Source organism: Uloborus diversus, chromosome 1, assembly GCF_026930045.1.
Source record: "Uloborus diversus isolate 005 chromosome 1, Udiv.v.3.1, whole genome shotgun sequence".
NCBI classification, from domain to species: domain Eukaryota; kingdom Metazoa; phylum Arthropoda; class Arachnida; order Araneae; family Uloboridae; genus Uloborus; species Uloborus diversus.
This window is the reverse complement of record NC_072731.1, coordinates 139258561-139277096: the sequence shown is the minus strand read 5'-3', so window position 1 is coordinate 139277096 and position 18536 is coordinate 139258561. Positions and strand designations below refer to the sequence as shown.

The following is an 18536-nucleotide window of genomic DNA, read 5'->3' as shown; positions in this document are numbered from 1 at the left end:
ATTACTAAGTGGGCAGATAAATGGGGTATGGCAGTTAATGTAGGGAAATGTCAAGTGCTACACTTAGATCATGGAAATAAGGGTATGAGATATCGTTTACAGGGTTCAGTCATTAATCAGGCAGAAAATGTTATTTATCTGGGTATCTTAATAAATCAGGACTTCAAGTTTGGTCAACAGTGCAGCATTGCTAGTAACAAAGCCAATAAAATGCTTGGGTTTATCAATAGATCTATTTGAAACAAGTCTAAGAAGGTTCTTCTGCCTTTATATAGGAGTTTAGTAAAACCTCATTTGGAATATGCTGTTTAGTTTTGGTTGCCTTATCTGAAGAAAGATATTTTTGTATTGGAAAGGGTTCAAAGAAGGGTAACTAGATTAGTAAAGGAACTTTCAGATTTAGATTATGATACCAGACTTAATGGGCTTAACATGTATAGCCTGGAGCAAAGGAGAGTCAGAGGGGACATGATTCAGTTATTTCAATTTATCAAAATGAAAGATGTTAATGGATTAAATTTTTGCGGGGAAAGCAGGGCGAGGGGTTATTGTTTTAAGCTATTTAAATCTCAGGCTTACTTGGAAATTAGGAAAAACTACTACTTTAGTAGGGTCGTGCGCACTTGGAATAGCTTAATAGAAGAGGCGGTAATGAGCAAGGGGGTGGATAGCTTTAAGATTGCCATTGATCTTCTTCATAGGGGACTAATTAATTGACTAGAACCAGCCTAGCTGGGCCCAGAGCCTGTTGCTGGTCGTCACATTTGTATAAACTGGGAGATACATTGTAAATTATTTTCTAATTAAGTGAGAGGCAAAAATAAATAAAGACAGTCATTAAAATAAAGATACTTTATTTCCATTTGATGATGCAAACTTTTTTTTTTTTTGATGGCACCCTGTATATTGCCATGCTAAGCACAAAAGTGGAATCTGCAGTTGAATTTAAACTGAGATATTGTGTTTTAAAATTTGACTCTTCCATATGTTTGATTCAGATGCCTTTTTCAGAATTTTTCAAATAAATGGTTTTTGATCAAATGGCCCTAAAACATTAATACAAAACAAGGAACAACTTGGTTGTAATAACTCAGTTTTGTTGAAAAATGCAATTATGACTAATTTTACTACTGTGCTTACCATAGCCGTGTAGTTAACTGAAACTCCAGTTTAAGTTTTGGTTCAGCTTTAGAAACCATTACGCAGTTTTGGTTTGGGGTTTCTGTCAGAAAGAAAAAAAAAGAATTTAGAGTTTTGATTTTCACTTAGACTGGATTGAGAAATATCATAACTCAATTGCTTTCATTTTCAGACAGTAAAGTAACATTGCAAGGAAGGGAAATCATACTTATTTTTCTTTCAAACAATATCAATCATTTTGCAGTAAGTTACTGCCCTGGCTTGGGGCGGTAACTTATTGCAAAATACCTAGCTTTGCCTTCAATCTTGGAGTTGAAACACAACATTGCTCCGGTCATTCGTCTGGTGTGGTAACTCTACATTAGCTACCAGTTTGTTTGGCTATCTTGGCTTCTTTAATAGGTTTTCCGCCTCCAGCTCAATTACGTCCTATTCCAGGCTGATGAGTGCTAAAAAGCTTGAAACTGCAGTCCTGGGATGGAATGACTGAGCTGGTGGTGTATTTTACGAATACTATCAATCATGTTTGAAAGTCAAAAATTACAATTATTATTTAAAGTTTCAAAAGCAATCCAAAACAGAAAATGTAATTGTTATGATGAGACACATCTGACACATCTTACCCAATATTATTGGTTGAACGATGACTTATTTCTGGTGTTTGGCCAAGAAAGCTCTCAGTTACAAAACAAAAAGGTCTTTTTTTTTCTAGTTAACACTTACCTTTATGTGCATTTCTTTCAACCAGAAATAGAAGAAATTTTACATCTCTAGTCCTGTCCTAAACTAGTTTCGGACAGTCCAAACCCCAACCCTGTACTGTACTCTAAAAATATGTACTACATTACAGTGTTTTTGTAAATTTTATAATTGCAAATTTTATTTTTCAGTCTAAAAACAACAGACCTATGAAAACAAATCAGTTGTTTGTGCAAGATAACAATGTTTCCTACACCAATATCTTTAATGCAAAATTCAAAATGGTAATGGAACAGGCTGCAAAGAGGAAGTCTTTCGAAAGACCTACCTTCCTCCAAACTGCTAAAAATCCTCAGAAACTTGCAACAGTTTTGGCTGAAAATGGGATTGATTATGAACATCCACTGACTGCTATGCAAATTGCTTCTAATAGAGCAGAACGCATTGCCAGAGAGAAGCAGAAAAATCAACCTGTTGTAGTGGTGAGTCTTTTTCTTTCTTTCTTTTTTTCCCCTGTCTTTATTTTGAAAATTGTTTTGCACTTGTTTTGAGATAGTTTTTCGTCCACATTAATTTCATGTTGACAATCATTTTACTTTGTAGAGTTTTGGAATAAGATGAGATTTTGTAATTGAGCTTTCGATTGCAATTGAAAGTTTAAAATAAAACTAGTAAGAATGTGAAGTTTAAGTTATATTGGCCACTAAACAACTTGTATACTCTCTACAGGGATCAAAGTCATCCCTTTTTTCCTGTAAGTCCTGTGTTTTCTTTAAAATCCTACATTTATAGAAGAAAAATTCTATATTTCAAAAGAAACGAAAATCCTACATTTTGGTACTCTAGTAGCTATTTTGCAAATTTGCAACACTACAAATAATTATCCATACAGCTATTGTTTGCTATTGGGTCTCATGATGTTTTTTGACCATTGGAAGTACATATGTTTCCATGAAGGGTATAAATATATCAATAATTTATATGAAGCAGGGTTGTTTGGTTTAAACCAATTGTTTTTTTTTTTTAAACCATGCGGTTTTTTTAAAAAATGGTTTGTTTTTTTTTAAGCCAAAAAAAAAAATTCATTTTACAGGTTTACATTGATTTCTCCACATATTTTGAATAAGAAACAAATTAGGATTGGAAAAAGCTACAAAGCTAGTCTTTTTGTTCCAGGCTTTCAACTAAATGAATTTTTTCTAAAGACTGTCGGAGAAAACAACGGTTCTTTTGGTTTAAAGCAAAATATTTTTAATCTGTTACAAACAAAAACTGTAAAATTACATTTATAAATAAATATACAGGGTGTCCGAAAAGTCCTTGACACATTTAACCTGAAATACCATTGTTATGTGTCGAGGACTTTTCGGACACCCTGTATATGTAATGTATTCAACTCATTTCAGAAATATGTGTATAGATCTTTTTACAATTACATAAAATCAACTTTACACCACAATAACATATGCATAAATACATAGCAAATTTTACGTTATAAATTAATATTATTTTTATGTTATTTAGTACTTTGAACAAAAAGCAAGTTTTGAAGCTTTTCCAGAGCCTAATCAATTTTTGAGTTATGAATGATATCTAAATGCCGAAAATATATGCACTGCACTTTTCTGAAGCTGGTTTTAGTAATGATGAAGACTTTTAGAGACGGTTGCATTGCATTTTTCAAATTCTTTTTCCTGGCTTTTCCACCACTCAGTCACTGTTGCAGAAGATATAACGTTTTTGGCAAAAAAAATTTCTTGAAATAGAATTTGCTACACATTTATTTGTTCTAAAGAGTTTGTATTTAATATTTTTTAAACTTCAATGCTGGATGCAACATGCATGCCAGTAAATAAGCTGTAATTTAAGCCATGTTACACCAATTTTTGTATTTTTGATTTGGTTCTTTGTTTTAGCGTTTGTCGATATCTTTTCCAAGTCTTTCCAAAATAAGAGCGGAGTCGAATATAGAGCAGCACTTTTTTTAAAAACTTTGTCAGTACAACAGCAATCGATTTTTTGACTGTTCAATCATGTACTGTTGTACATTTTGCTTAACTTCAATATTTGCGACATTGTGTATATAAAAATCAGGGTTATGTAAGATCAGAAAGAAAAAATATGAAAATTGTTCTTTTGAAAAGATTATGCTTAAAAATATAACTTTTACCTTTATTCGATAATTATTCATATTATGTTGGTTTTATAAAGTTTTTTTCTTGGATCTCCATTATATTTTATTTTAACCCGCATCACAACCACTTCTTGAAGTATTTCGTATCATAAAGGGTCTATATATACATGCATACTAATATGTTAATCAAGTCGAACATTTCAATCAATATTTCCCCGCAGAAAGCTATTTCAATTATTTAATTTAGTTACAAGATTTTGTTCTTATCTCTTTAATTAATCAAGAAATTTGGTATAATGTGACTATTGAATAACTTAATTACATGGAACCTTAATTACCTTCCGAAAATTAATTGTTTTTCTTGCAAATAGTATTTAAACCAAAAAAACCTGTTTTAAACCAAAAAAAACGGTTTTTTTTTGGTTTTTTGAAAAAAAACGTTTTTTTACCAACCCTGAATGAAGTAAAACAGCACTTTCTCGTAAAGGTTGTTCTGATTTTTTCTATGGCTAAGCTTCCGTGGAAAGATTCATTTAAATGAGCAAGAGAATGGTAACAAAGAAATGATCAGCTAAACATCAATTTGGACACTATTGTTGCTCTCCCCTTACAGAAAATATTGATGCAAATAGAAAAATTGTTAGTTATTACAAAGCCGCACACTCTCTCTTCGCCAGAGACAAAAGAAGGAAAATCTAGAAGAAATCAAGCAAAAACACTTACATCAAAAATGTAATCCAGTTCTCAGAAAAAAAAGGATAGTTGAAAGGCTTTAAAAAGCATTTCATCGATTCTGGACATGAAATACAAAATTGGATATAATTTAGAACTTAAATATATAAACTGCATGACTGATGCCAACATTTATGTATAATTTGTTTCTCTTTCCTTTTCAATTTTAAATTGCATTCAAGGGTGTTTTTTATGACAGCTTTTAATTTTCTTTATTGTGACAGCGAAAAATTGAAGGAGCAAAGATTTTTATAGAATTCTCAGTTTTATACTATGACTTGATATGCTTATAATGACAGGTAAAAGGTTTTAAAATTTATTTAAAAAAAAAAGAATTAGAATAATCATTTTACCTGGATTGAAGTGCCCAACAAATTAACACATGATATGCAAATTTTCATTGACTTTATTGAGTTTTGTATTTTCCCTTTTGTTAATCGAAATAATTTTGATATGTTCCATTTTCTATGTGAAATAAATTGATTAAAATGTTTCTTAACACTTACATGCCTTTATTAAGTTTCTGTAGTCTATATTAAATGTGATCTTTGTTAGTGCCTCACAATCATGTATTCATTATGGATGCACTCGCGCACCCCACCCCACCCCCGTTTTTTTGGAAAAAAGAATTTTGTAAAAATGTAAGCTTTTTTTTTAAAAAAAATTAATTTGTGTTCATAAATAATTTTAAACAAAGGATAATCTACAAAATACTTAAACTACTAAATAAATCACGAAAGACATCAATCTCATGTTTATGTCTCTTATTACCGGCAGGGTGGTGCACTTTTCCCCCCTTACTTTCAAAAATAAAATTTATTTAATCAGATATTGAAAAGCTACAAAATATATCACCAAAATTATTAATGTCACGTTTATGTCCAGTACGCTTTCAGGTGCTGCAAGTACACCTCTCTTGCATTGCTGGTAAGGCAGGGTTGGCCGGATTGGACCCAATTGGGTCGGACCCAATGGGTTTTTTTGAAAAAACCCATTTAAAAAAACCCATTATTTAGCCCACTTTTGGGGTTTTTTAATTTTCTGAGAAGTTTTTTAAAAATTAATTTATATACTTTCACAATTTAAACTTCTTTTTCATTTCTTTTTCACCACAGACATTGGACATAAAAAATGAATTTTTTGAAATAGTATTTCTTAACTCTTAACAGCATTAAAAAAATGTTTCAAAGATTTTAAATAAATATATTTAACTTTTTTCTTTAACTGATCAATAAATGGACTCAAATTATTTTGACTAAGTCCTGTCACATCTGATTTTCCCAATATTTGTTGATTGTACAGAGGAAACTACTCTAGCTAAAAGGCTTTCATGTGAATTATTTCCTGCAAACAAACACGTCACAAATCTTGAATAAACACAAGGTATATTTTTTAGAAATTAACAGGTTTTTCAAACGGTCGGGCAGAAAACAGAAGAGGATGTAAAGTATTTTCATTATCTTACGAAAAAGTTTAATATTTCTTAGTTTGTACACAGAAATAGAAAAACTGGCAACATAAAATTGAAAGAAATATCTTGATTAAGCTGGAATTCAGTAAAAAGGGAGTAAAAACTACTTGAGGTTCTACAGTAGTTTTGCATAACAAAATGAAATACAGGAAAGTAAAATGCAAAAAAAAAGTAGTAGCAATTAAATACGAACAATAGATTTTCTCACTCGAGAAGTAACTTTGCCTTGACTGTTGGTAATCATGAAAACTAAAAAATCTGAAACTTCACCATTCTTGGGTTTTGTCGTCTTTTATACTTTTCTTCAGAAAACGCTGAATTTTAACTAGTTTTCCAGCTTTTTTACCCCAAGACAATTTTTGCGCTTTGTCCATATACTTACGCTACAATATGCTACAAGTACCCCCACATTTTCCCTAAAAAAAGATAAAAAAACCCACATTTCTTTTAAAAAACCCAGCTTCAGTTGGGGTTTTTTTAATTTTATTTAAAAAAACCCAAAAAACCCTGGGTCCATGGGCTTTTTTAAAAAAACCCATTTTTTTGCCAACTCTGCAGTAAGGTGCTGCAAGGGAGGCTCTTTCAGCCCCTGGTTTTTCAAAATAAATAAATAAACTTTATTAAGCAATATTAATCTAATATCTTTAATAGTAATGTTAATTTTAATCTTTTAATTACTAGTTACAGTGCAGAACCTTTTATCCGGGAACCAAAAAACCGGGAAACCAGAAAACCGGCAACCTTTTGCCGATTTCGTCGCCATATTTTAAAAATACGCATTTTCGGCATTTTTTGAAAAACTAAGCATTTTTTTTTTAAATACCTAAAAAAAACTGAGCGGTTTCTTAATAAATTCCATATTACTCATCTATAACTCGGGAAAATGCTAAGAATGGACTTCAAAGGGTTGTCTTTAACGCAGGGAAAATTTTTCGGAATATTTTCTTGAACTAAAAAGTACACACGTAAGTCTGAAATTTTTGTGTTTCATTCCAACTGAAAACTAAAGAAATGAATGAAATGAAATGTCACATTATAATGCAATATTTTATTGAATGGCCTTTAATTAAAACCGTTTAGAGCGGAAGTGACGTCGCAAAAGTGCGCGTGAAACGCCGCGATTCTCGAATTTTCCCGGAAAGTTGATGGTGGAATCTAGAAATCGTTAAACGCAAGATTATAATAAGGCTGCAGGAACTCATAAATTAAATTTCAATTGGTATTAACTTAATGCAAAACCAATAGTTATCAATAATCGCAAACGCCAAACCTTTACAAAAAAGTAAAAGAAAAAGAAACGCGTTCATTAAAACAAAATCTCTCATACACTATAGTAGAAGAATCGCACATTTACGTTCAAAAACTTGTTTCTTGCCCTTCCCTTTATTCTCTTTCATTTAAAAACATCGAAAATTGCTGTTTTTCTTTCCTTTTCAATATGAATGTGAGGGTCTCGGGTCTTATTAAATAACATAAGGCTTTTGTGTTTAGATTATTCTCTCACTAGTAGTTTTTAATGTTTCGATATTGATCAGCATTTCTGAACTGTTTTCTTCATATTTTAATATGTATTACTGTTTATTATAGTAATTTAAGTTTTATAAACAATCGGCCAAAAGCTATTTTAGCGATCCAGAAAACCGGGAAATTCAGATATCCGGGATAGCTATGGTCCCGAACTTCCCGGATAATTGATTCTCTACTGTATTTTGAATAAGTAAAACTAATTTTATTTTAAGCAAGGCCAAATTACACAAGTGCAAAAATATTGTGATCAGAGAAATATGTAAAAATTATAAATTATATAAATAACTTTAACAAAGATGAAAATGCATCTCAGTGTTCGCTTTAAAATAAATAAAATAAAAATAAACTAAATTTAAAAAAACTAAAAATAAATAAATAATTAGTGATCAAATTCTTAGCTGTTTACATGTGAGTGCGCCCTTCTGCATATGAATCTGCCGACACCCATGGTCCAGATTCAGAATTTTTATGCAGACAAAAAAAAGAAAAAAAAAATATCAAACTCTTTTTGTGTTCTTCTAATTATTATTGATTACTTGTCAAATTCTCTTTAAAACTACAATGACAGTAATTTAAAATAAGCTATGATTTCTGTGTAACAATGGGAAGACATTTTTTTTAAATTAAAAAAATGATTTTTTAACGATGCATGCATACACATACATACAACACAACACACAACAGTGGCGCAATTAGCACATACTTTTTGATGGGGGGGGGGGCACAATAGGGGAAAAATCTCAGCAATTTGATTGATTTGATTTCCTCATCAAATCTCTCAATTTTGAAACTTGTAGTTTAAAAAATGCAATTTTAGACAATCTTTGGTGATTGATGTTATTGGACACAGCGGTACAGGGGACTCTGCGGAAATTTGTAAAAATTGAAGCCTTAATATGCAGTTATAGGCCATATTTATTGACGTTAGGGTAAGGAATGGAGCTCCGGGACTCTCTCCGATTGGTTTTTTTTTTCTCTTTTTTCAATATATATATATATATATATATATATATATATATATAAATTCTTCCTCCCCCCTCCAATTTTTCGAAATTCCACTTCCAAAAACGAAATTGTGCACAAACTTTGAAGATTTTTACGGGAATGGGTTTTTGTGCTCTCCCGTGGATTTTTTTTCAAACTAGTCGTCCTAACAATTTAAGCATAATATTCTATGATATTATGAGGAGGGGTTCAGAGAAGACGCCACTTGAATTTTTTGCAAGTGACTGTTTAATTTTTTTTTTTTTTTTTTTGATGATATTAGAGGAATGCGGTTCGGGGGCCCTTGCCCAAATCTTTTCTGAAAAGGAAGTCTTAAGAATGCGATTGTAGGACCATATTTGGTAACATTAGAGACAGCAATCTTTCGAAATTGAAGCTCCAAAAACGCAATTTTAAGCGATTTTCGAACGCAAATTAAACCGATGTTGTAAGGTATTCAGAGACTTTCCTTGGAAATTTTGTGAAATTGAACATCTGGAAACGAAAGTTGGAAGTTTTCGGTAATGTTTTTGGTGGGAGGGGGGATACGAATGATATACTTTTATTTTTAGACGAACTTGACAGGAATAAAATAGGGCGGGGGCAACTAGCTGACCAACTAGTTGTAACTATTGAATATTTTTAATTAAGAGATTTCTTTTTAAAAGAAATTAAAATTTACCCTAACATTATTATTTTTTTTTCGAATTAAAATCCAATATCGTCTCTGATCTACCAAAAAAGTTCTGTTTGTGAATACTTCCTAACAATGCTCTGGGGGAAAAGGGTAAATGGACAGGCCCTTGGACATATGTCTTGTGTTAGTGATCAACCAACTTCGCTCTGATGTTTCTTGAAGTAAAAGTTGAGAATATTAGGATACACAATTCAGGGGGGGAAATGCAACCAAGTAAATTTTAAGAAATATTTCCTGACCCCCTTTTTCCTCCCACACATATGCAATCCATTTTTTTTTTTTTTTTTAATTTGAAGCAAACATGCACAGATAAAAAAGAAAAAAGAAAATAAATAGAAAATTACAAATTATTGTCTGAAAAAAGTGAAAGAGCCCGGGCCCCCTCTGGCCCCTTCCACGAGCCGCCACTGATTATTCCTTATTTCAATATTTATTCAAATGCTATTTTGGTGAAATAAAAGTTTCTTTTTTAGTTACAGGTATATTACATATTTTCTATTTTCATGCTTGTTTTTTGATTATAAATCATATTTAACAATTTGCTTGCTTCTATTCATCATTACTTTCAATTCAGGCACAAGCAATTCAAGGAGAATGCACTGCACAAGTAACAGCTCAAGCTCTTGCACAAGCATCAGAACAGCAACTAACTACTCAGCGGCAATCTCAGCAACAAACAACAGTTACAGTTGCTGGTGCTACCAATATCATACCTCCTCATCAAGCTCAAGCAGTTATTGCTAGTCTAGCACAAGCTCAGCAATTACAAGTAAGGAGTTTTATTAAAAAGTGCTAAATTTTTTATTTTATTTATGTATACATTTCAGTTGAAAAATTTATTGCCTCATCTAATCCCCTCCTAGTTTTATGTTATAAGGGCTGATGTTAGCCAGTTTTTGGGAGGAGAAAAAACATTGTTGACTATTAGTGCAGTGCTGTAGTTTGAATAAGAACCTTGGAGTTTAGGGGGGAAACATCGACCTGTTTCTGTGTATTTACACATTGTAAAAGTATGCTTGGTGTGGTGCGTTTTTCTACTTAACTAAATTGCTAAAAAAAATTGTTTGTTTTTATGAGATATTTTTCAAATGTTCTGTGGGCGCTGACCCCAGATTACAGAAACCCCTCATTAATTATCGCGCTTTTCAGGGACAAAGAAAAAGAGCGATATATCCGAAAGCACAATATAGCGGAGGTCATTAAAAATAATTATAAGTCCAATACACAAGTTAACTAGCATTCCTTCTTTTTGACATGATTTTCTAATGATTTCAATGTAGTTCCCGAATGTACTATCACACTTATTGAAATTTAAACAAGATTGAAATTTAAGTAAATTTTCACGGTCAGAAAGTTAAAAACAGCAAATGGCAAATTAAGACTATCTTTCTGAGCTACAGCGAGATAAGAATGAGCATTCCAGTACCCTCTTATTCCCAATAGACTTTCTTATGTGTTTGAATTGCTGTAGAAAGGATGTGAAAGGTAAAAGTAACCCCATTATTTAGAGAAAACTCTTTTGCCCGTCCATATCATTCTTCCTTTCTTTGATACAAATCCCGGTTTGTGCAACCAAGCACAAATCTTTTCTGTACTAAAAGAAGGACATATCTTCTCTTCTACATGGGCTAGTATGACACTTGCTTGATTTCTCTTACTCATTGTAAAGACAATGTATCAATACAAAAGAAAATATCAAGTAGTTTACAGACTATCTTAAACTGAAATATACTGTGCGAGGTATGTACATTTGGATGACAGGAATTGCTGCTGCTTTTCCAGCAAATTCAGAATAGCTTCCTTTTGTTCATTGACAAAATAAAGAAGAAAGAGACCTTCTCTGAGCAATACCATATGTTTTCATAAAGGATTTCAAACTTAAAGCTTTTTTTTCCCCCTATTTTAGGCTTTAATATTTTGGGAGACTGACGAAAAGAGCGATGTAACGAGAGGCTACCGTATTTTCTAGGCAGAAATCTCAAAAGAAAAAATTATATAGGAGCCTTGCCATTCTACTGAGATTTAGTTTTGATAAATATAACTTGTATGGTCTGAAGTTTTCTAGTTACTTTGTGCTCCAGTAATGTCACTGAGGTCAGGCCCTAATTATTGAGCCTCCAATGAACAAGAACACGGGAACTGGAGCTTTTTGATCTAGTGATGGTATTGAATACTCGTCCTTTACCACTCTTTCAGACTAAGTTTTATGCCATTTTGATGTGTTGCTTTATTTTTTTAAATCCAGATTACAGGAACAGATGTGTTCACATGTGCCCTGTTTGTTAAGCTGCCTTAAAGACACTAACTGAGTTTGTAAGGACGTCCCACATTGTTCGGGAACTCGATAATATGCTTTACACTCTTGCTGAATGAGGTCACTCTCTGTTGAATTCCTGGGCACTCCAGTGTGAAAGGAAATGAAATAGCTAATCACCTTGCTAAAAAAGCTTCTTATACTCCTGTTGTTGGCCCTGAACCAGCAATAGGGATCACAAAGAATCTCATTAGGACTGCTGTTTTTGATATTTTTAGGAAAAACAGTATCATGACTGACAGAATATGTATGGGCAACCTCAGCAAAAAAAGCTCAATAGAGTTTGCCCTAATGTTAGGGCAAAGGTGTTTTTTAGTCTTAATAGAAATTGCTAGTCTTGGGAAAGGCTACTGGTCTTCTTATTAGTAGCTACCTGCACCTCAAAATGACACCTTGCTGTAATGAGTATCAGAAAAGATCCAATCTGTTAGGGATGCATCAGGATAAAACTTTCTCACATCTTATGTGATTGCAAAGTGTTTATAGGTTTGCATACCTTGGTCGTCATTTACTCGAACCATGCAAAATGGGTTCAGGGATAAATTATGTATAAATTATATTAACAAATACAGACACTTCATGAAAGATCTATTCATAAAGTACCAGTATTTGTTAACTTTAGCTATTTTTGTTAAAACCAAATCAAAAAGTTTCAAAAAAAAAAAGAAATTAAAGAAATTAGTTAATAACGTAACTCTTAACTATGACTAAAATAGTACTGTGAAAACATACTCAAAAAAAAAAAAAACATTTAAATCTGATATAATCATAAATCTGAAAATCCCCTTAATAACTTATTAACCTTCTTTGAACCCTTTTTAATAAAGAAATACAGTTTGAGTCCTCAGATTTGGAATCACAAAAACCGGAAGGCATGAAAACCTGTTTTTTTCCTTAAATATTAAAAGAAAAAAATTGTTTTTAACTTTTTTTTTCAGCTTTAAAAGTTTAAAATTGTAAATGTTTGGAAATTAATTGTTGAAAACATTACTTTCAGATCAGCCTTTTAATTTCATGTATTTTCCCTGTCACGTGTTATGCGTAAATAAGTGTTTTGCTGTAATTGGGCAGCAATCTTTTAGCATCCAATTTTGGTTAACGATACTTCTTTTTTCTTCTCATAAGTATGCAATACAAAGCCTGTTGAGCGACATAAAAATGAGATTTATTTATTGTATTGATAGACAAATCGCATAATAATGAAAAGCAACATTCAGATTGATCAAAAATAAAAGAAACATAACGAACATAAGCAAAACCAAGTAAAGCGGGATAGATACTGTATCACTATTTTTTGAGTCAGGATCCAAAATCTGGAAAGGTCGCGGTTCCAAACATTCCGATATTGAGATATGGAAACAAAACTGTACAGCATACACCTAAAGAGGTCTTACTGAACTTCTATTATAAACGCAGATGAACTTCCTTAGAATTCGTCAAAACAGATCTATTCATAAACCCAAGCATTCTATTAACTTAGTTATTTGTATGCTGTACTGTTAACCCAATTTTTTTTTTCTGCTTCACTAATGACGACCCTGTATATAGTAACTTGTATGCTTATTTCTTTAACCTTAATGAAGCACTTTCATCCAACATTAACTGCCATGCCCCCTAAGTTATATCATTCCCCTATAGTTCTTCAAAAAGTTAGTAGTTCTGCCTTTCATGTGCTAGGTACGTTAATAAATAACTTTATAAAATATTCTTGATTTAATAATGTATGGCACCAACTTACCATACATGCATGTTTATTGAATTGTCCCCAAAAAAATCTTGGCAGCTGGGAAAGGCAGAGCAAATTTAACCCATTTTGAGTTGTAATGCTAATGGGTTTGGAAATCAAAACTATTAATGGGTTTGCTATTCACTGCTTCAAAACAAGCTGACAGCTTTTTGAACCCTGCATTTCGCTAACATTTAGTTGTCTGAAATCCAATTAACATTAAAAATTATGTCTGCCTCGCCCCGTTCCCAAGTATACTGTTCCAAATTCATTAACTTTATGTATTTATTTATTTTTTAGCAAGTTCAGTTAAGCAAAGCTAATTTACCACAAGGAGCTGTGACATCAGTTTCTCTTGCAAAATCTCTTACTAGTGGAATAATGGTAAATGCGTCTCCTGGTTCTGCTCCTGCTAGCACTTTTGCTACAATTAGTAAAGCTTTGGGTCAAGCAGGTGTTACATCAATATCATCTCAAGCTGGGGCTGCTCAGGTAATGTAAAAATATGCTTATTACAAAACTCAACTAAAAAATTAATTTTGAATTTTATTATTTTTCAAATAAAATCATTAATGTCTTATGTATCTTTAATTAAAAAATAATTTTGTATTATGTCTTATGCAGAATGCAGCAATTGCAGCTGCTCTTACTAATGCCAATTTGAGAAATCAACGTGCCACCGTGACTGCAGTTGGTACTACTACTTCAATGACTGTTCAGGAGATGGTTGCAGCTGCTGCTGGTCAAGTACGTGGCTTGACAACTACAGCTGGTAGTACGTCCACTGCCCCTGCAGTAGTTTCTGTAGCTGGATTAACTGCAGTACAACTAGCTGCCTCTCAAAGAATAGCCGGATCTCTCTCTGCTGCTACAACTGTGGCATCTTGTAAGCTTTTATGTCACATTCTAAAAAAACTACCATGTTATCAATTGAAGATGCACCAAATACTGAATATTCGGTTTAAATTCTAACCATATATTCTGTGTTTATTAAAAAAAATGTAGCGTCTAAGAAGTTGTCTCTGTGGCTGTCCCACAACCAGGCGACCCCATAGCATCTACAGCCTTGAAATTTAGTACAAATTTACTTCAGACCCTGCTAGTTTTCACGTCGGAGCGTTATTTCCAATTAATTTTTTGTAATAATTCTTTTCAGCTAAAATTTTATAAAAGCCTATTAAGGGAATGATTTCCTGCCCCCTTTACATTCTACATTATTCAAATAACTTTTTATTCTGCTTAAGATATTGTTTAATTTTCTTACTTTATTAGAACAGGTGAAATAATATTACGTACTTTAGCGAAACTAAATTTTTTAACTAAAAATCACAGTTAAAAGTTAAAAATTATACATATTTTATTTGTTACTATCAGAAATGCATCCCAATCAACGTTGCAACTCTAAGCTCAATAGGCTTCACTAAAGATGGAAATGATCGGAAAATAAATAGAAATTTTGTGGGAAAACTTTTTTTTTCTTTCCAACGGGGTTGTTTTCCATTCAGAAAAAATTCGAAATTATTTCTGGCACAAATAAATGTTTTCAGAAATTTGCAGTACTTAGATCCCAATGCTTTTTCGGTTTTAAAAGTTTTTTTAGTTCAGTATCCATCATGAAAACCCTAAATTTGGTAATGCAAGCTGTACAATAATTTCCCTGTAACTCAAAGTATTATTTGTTACCTTTCTCACTAAAACTGTTATATATACACAGGACAGAATTAGTGTATCAATGTTGTTAATTTGTGGGCAATTTTTAGTAGAAATTTTAATATACAGTAGAATATTGTTATAATGCACACCTTGGGACCAGAGCTTTTGCTTTATACAGGTTTTGGCATTATATAGATTATTTCGTAAATTTTGAAATTAATGTTCAGAATACATGTATATATTTTCACTTCAGAAAAACTTTTAATTGTAATCAGTATTAAAGCATTAATAATGCAATTTAATATCTATGTTATCATTCACAAATGTTTCACAATCAAAATAAAGTGAATTATCCTGCACTTCTGCGAGCTTTATGATTTGCTTAACAGCTGCACTTTCAAGAGCAATATAGATTTTTTTTTTTAACTGTGAATACAAATATTCTTTTAAAAGCATTGATGTAAAGAAGAAAAACTGATTAAAAATTTCATTTTTCTAAGTATTTTAATGTTTGCAAGGCAGAACCGAGGGATTTTTTAATTGCAAAGCCTTTTGTGAGTCCCAAAAGTTGCACTGTTTATAGAGAATTATGTTTCATAGGTCAGCGTTATAAAGGTATACTGCTGTATTTTCATTTAATGGGTATGTGCACTAGAGGTCACTTTGGGCTCATTTTTGTAATTCTTAGCTCGAAAACTTGTAAACAGAGTCTGCCTGAGTCTAGGGACTATTGTCTCATGCCAAAATCTGAACCCGGCCGAGCTCAAGTGAAATACTCTTCAAACTGAGCTCACTAGAGTCCGACTTGGCTTTATTGAAATGTAATCTCAGTTATTGGTTTACATCAACCAAATAAAGCTATTATATTGCAACTGAGACTGATTCAGAAAAAAAAAATCCTATTGTTTTATTGATGGAGAGTATTTGGTTAAAATTTTATCAAAATGTTCCCCTTCAGATGCATTACCATATTATATATTGTAATAGTAATCATAAATAAACATACTACAAATAACTTAATTTATTTTCTGCTTTATTTATTTATTTATTTATTTATTTATTTTATAATTTACATGTGAAGCAAATATCAATTCAACCTTATTAATACAGTCAAACCCCGCTATAACAAACCCTCAACGGACCGACTTGAGAGATCGCTATAACCGGGGGTTCGCTACATCCGATTTTCCAAAAAAAAGTCAAAATTCGGTAATATTTTACAATAATAATCATCATAATTGCACAATGACTTAATTAGTAGTTAGGGTAATAAAATTAAGTTTTAGAAATAACTAGTAACTATATTTTACTCAATAATAAGCAAATTGAAATTTTACTTTTTTTTTATTTATCAGTAGCATGGAAGAAAGACGTCATTTTCGGTTGAAAACTTTTGGATTTTATATACATATCAATTTTTTTCTCAACTACTGCAAAAGAGTCCACAATATGTTTGTCAATGTTTTCAGTCGCAAAAAAATTGTTCAAAATATTTACAGCTGCTTTTGCAGCAGAAATAGACCCCAGATTTTTTGTTTGATTTATAAACTAGAGAGAGTTTCTTCACGTTCTTAAAGCACCTGGGTTTATTCGATTTTCCAATAACCATCAACTTTCGTTTTTCAGAGCCAGTCATGTTAGCACAAATAAGTGGTTATCCGTGTGTTGGAGTGTTTTCCGCCGACACATTTTTCACCTTTTAACTTCAATGTTTGATTTGGAGTCAGCTTATAAAATAAGCCCGCTTCGTCGGCGTTAAAAATATCCTTTTCGTCGTAATCTCGAATGATGTCCGGCCACACATTTTGCATCCAATCCTTCACATCAGAAGAGCACACACTTGCAGCTTCACCCACAACTTTTCCACTCGTTATGTTGTGCCGTTTCTTGAATCTATCCAACCACCCGTTAGAACAGACAAGCCCTTTTTCATTAAAATGTTCGGCAAATTCATTTGCCTTTGCCTGCAGAATGGCTCCCGTTATCGGTACATTTCTGTTCCTCTGCAGAGTGAACCACTTAAATAACGCTTCGTCTACATTTTCCCTTACTGCTTTTCGCATTTTTTTTACAGCCGTTTATGTTTGTTTCATAGGCAGAAACAATTGCATCACGGTTCTGCCAAATAGTGGCTACAGTAGATTTTGAGAGCGAAAATTTTTTGCAAAGTGAGGATTGGGTTTCACCACTTTCTAATTTGCGAGTTAATTGCACATTTTCTTCAACAGAAAATGCTTTGCCTTTATTTCGCCTGGCCATGATGATTTCTACCTAGTTCACACGATTATCCGCAGTGGAAATTAAACTAAAAATCAGAGCAAACGCACGAGTGACCAATAATCTCGTCCTCTGACTAAAACCAGTTGAGAAAATTGAGGGAGCTTGAAAATCGGCTCGCCCCCCCCCCCCCTCCTGAAGAAGCAGCTGCTCTTGCAAGGAACAATAAATGAGGAATGTGTTTGGACTAGAGATTTCCTAGAAAAAGGGTTGAGAATTGTAGAAGATGGAGTTTGCTGAGAGAACAATTGCTAATGAATTTCATTGGGGCATGTGCAAAGAACTTGAAAAATCAGACATTTTAGGATTGTTATAGCCGATTTTTTCGTGTTTCTGGATCGTTATAAGCATATCGAATTGTATTCATGACATAGGGCTTCAGTTCGGACCAATTAAAAGGTTCGCTACAACCGGGAGATCGCTATATCCCGGGTTCGCTATTGAGGGGTTTGACTGTATATTTAAATAATGTAAGTTTATTTCGAGAAAGCACAGAAAAGAAATATTAAAATCAAAAGTGAAATATTTTTCCTCCTAGTTTTTTGTTTCATGCACTTTAAAACTATCGTGAAGTAACATTAAAAAAATTCCATTTCTAATAGCTATTTCCAATCATGACTTACACTACATTTAAAAGAATTTCAAGCACTGTATGGTTGATTTACAAAATTTTTTAACGTTTTTCAAAATGTTATCTATGGCTTTGGTATACGAGACACATGTACTATTTTTAGCAGTGGCATAAAATTTGTTCATACATTTTACTTTAATATTTAAAAATGAACTTGCCCATGATGTGACTTACACTACCGGAAATAAGTCATTTTTTGGCAATCATTTCAACTTACGTTTTCTTCCTCATACATTGTCTAAATAATTCTATTAATGCAGCTTTATAACTAATGTTTTGAATATCAATAAGTGAAAACAAAAAGATTCTAGATTGTATAATTTTTTTTTAATGAATATCATTCTGCGTGACCTTCACTACAACTGTAATGTGACTTACACTACATTAACATAAAAGGTACAGTTAAAACGTGAAACAAAATGAAACTAACCCATAACATATATTAACAAATCAAAATTAGGGAAAGTATAGTGAAATCAACGATCAAAGTCAGGCTTAAGTAATTTTATGGTGTCTTTTGCTTGCAAGAAAAGGTTTCTTGCAGGAACTGT

The 18536-nt window shown here is 32.3% G+C and overlaps 1 protein-coding gene across 1 annotated transcript in view; it reads left to right on the top strand.

Moving 5' to 3' along the window:
- LOC129232473 (helicase domino-like) overlaps nucleotides 1-18536 on the top strand; it is a 295627-nt gene that overhangs the window by 232963 nt on the left and 44128 nt on the right. The window contains exons 34-37 of the mRNA XM_054866621.1: nucleotides 2031-2321; nucleotides 9959-10153; nucleotides 13725-13916; nucleotides 14049-14310. Coding sequence (XP_054722596.1) covers nucleotides 2031-2321; nucleotides 9959-10153; nucleotides 13725-13916; nucleotides 14049-14310 — 940 coding nt within the window. The remainder of the gene's footprint in view (nucleotides 1-2030; nucleotides 2322-9958; nucleotides 10154-13724; nucleotides 13917-14048; nucleotides 14311-18536) is intronic.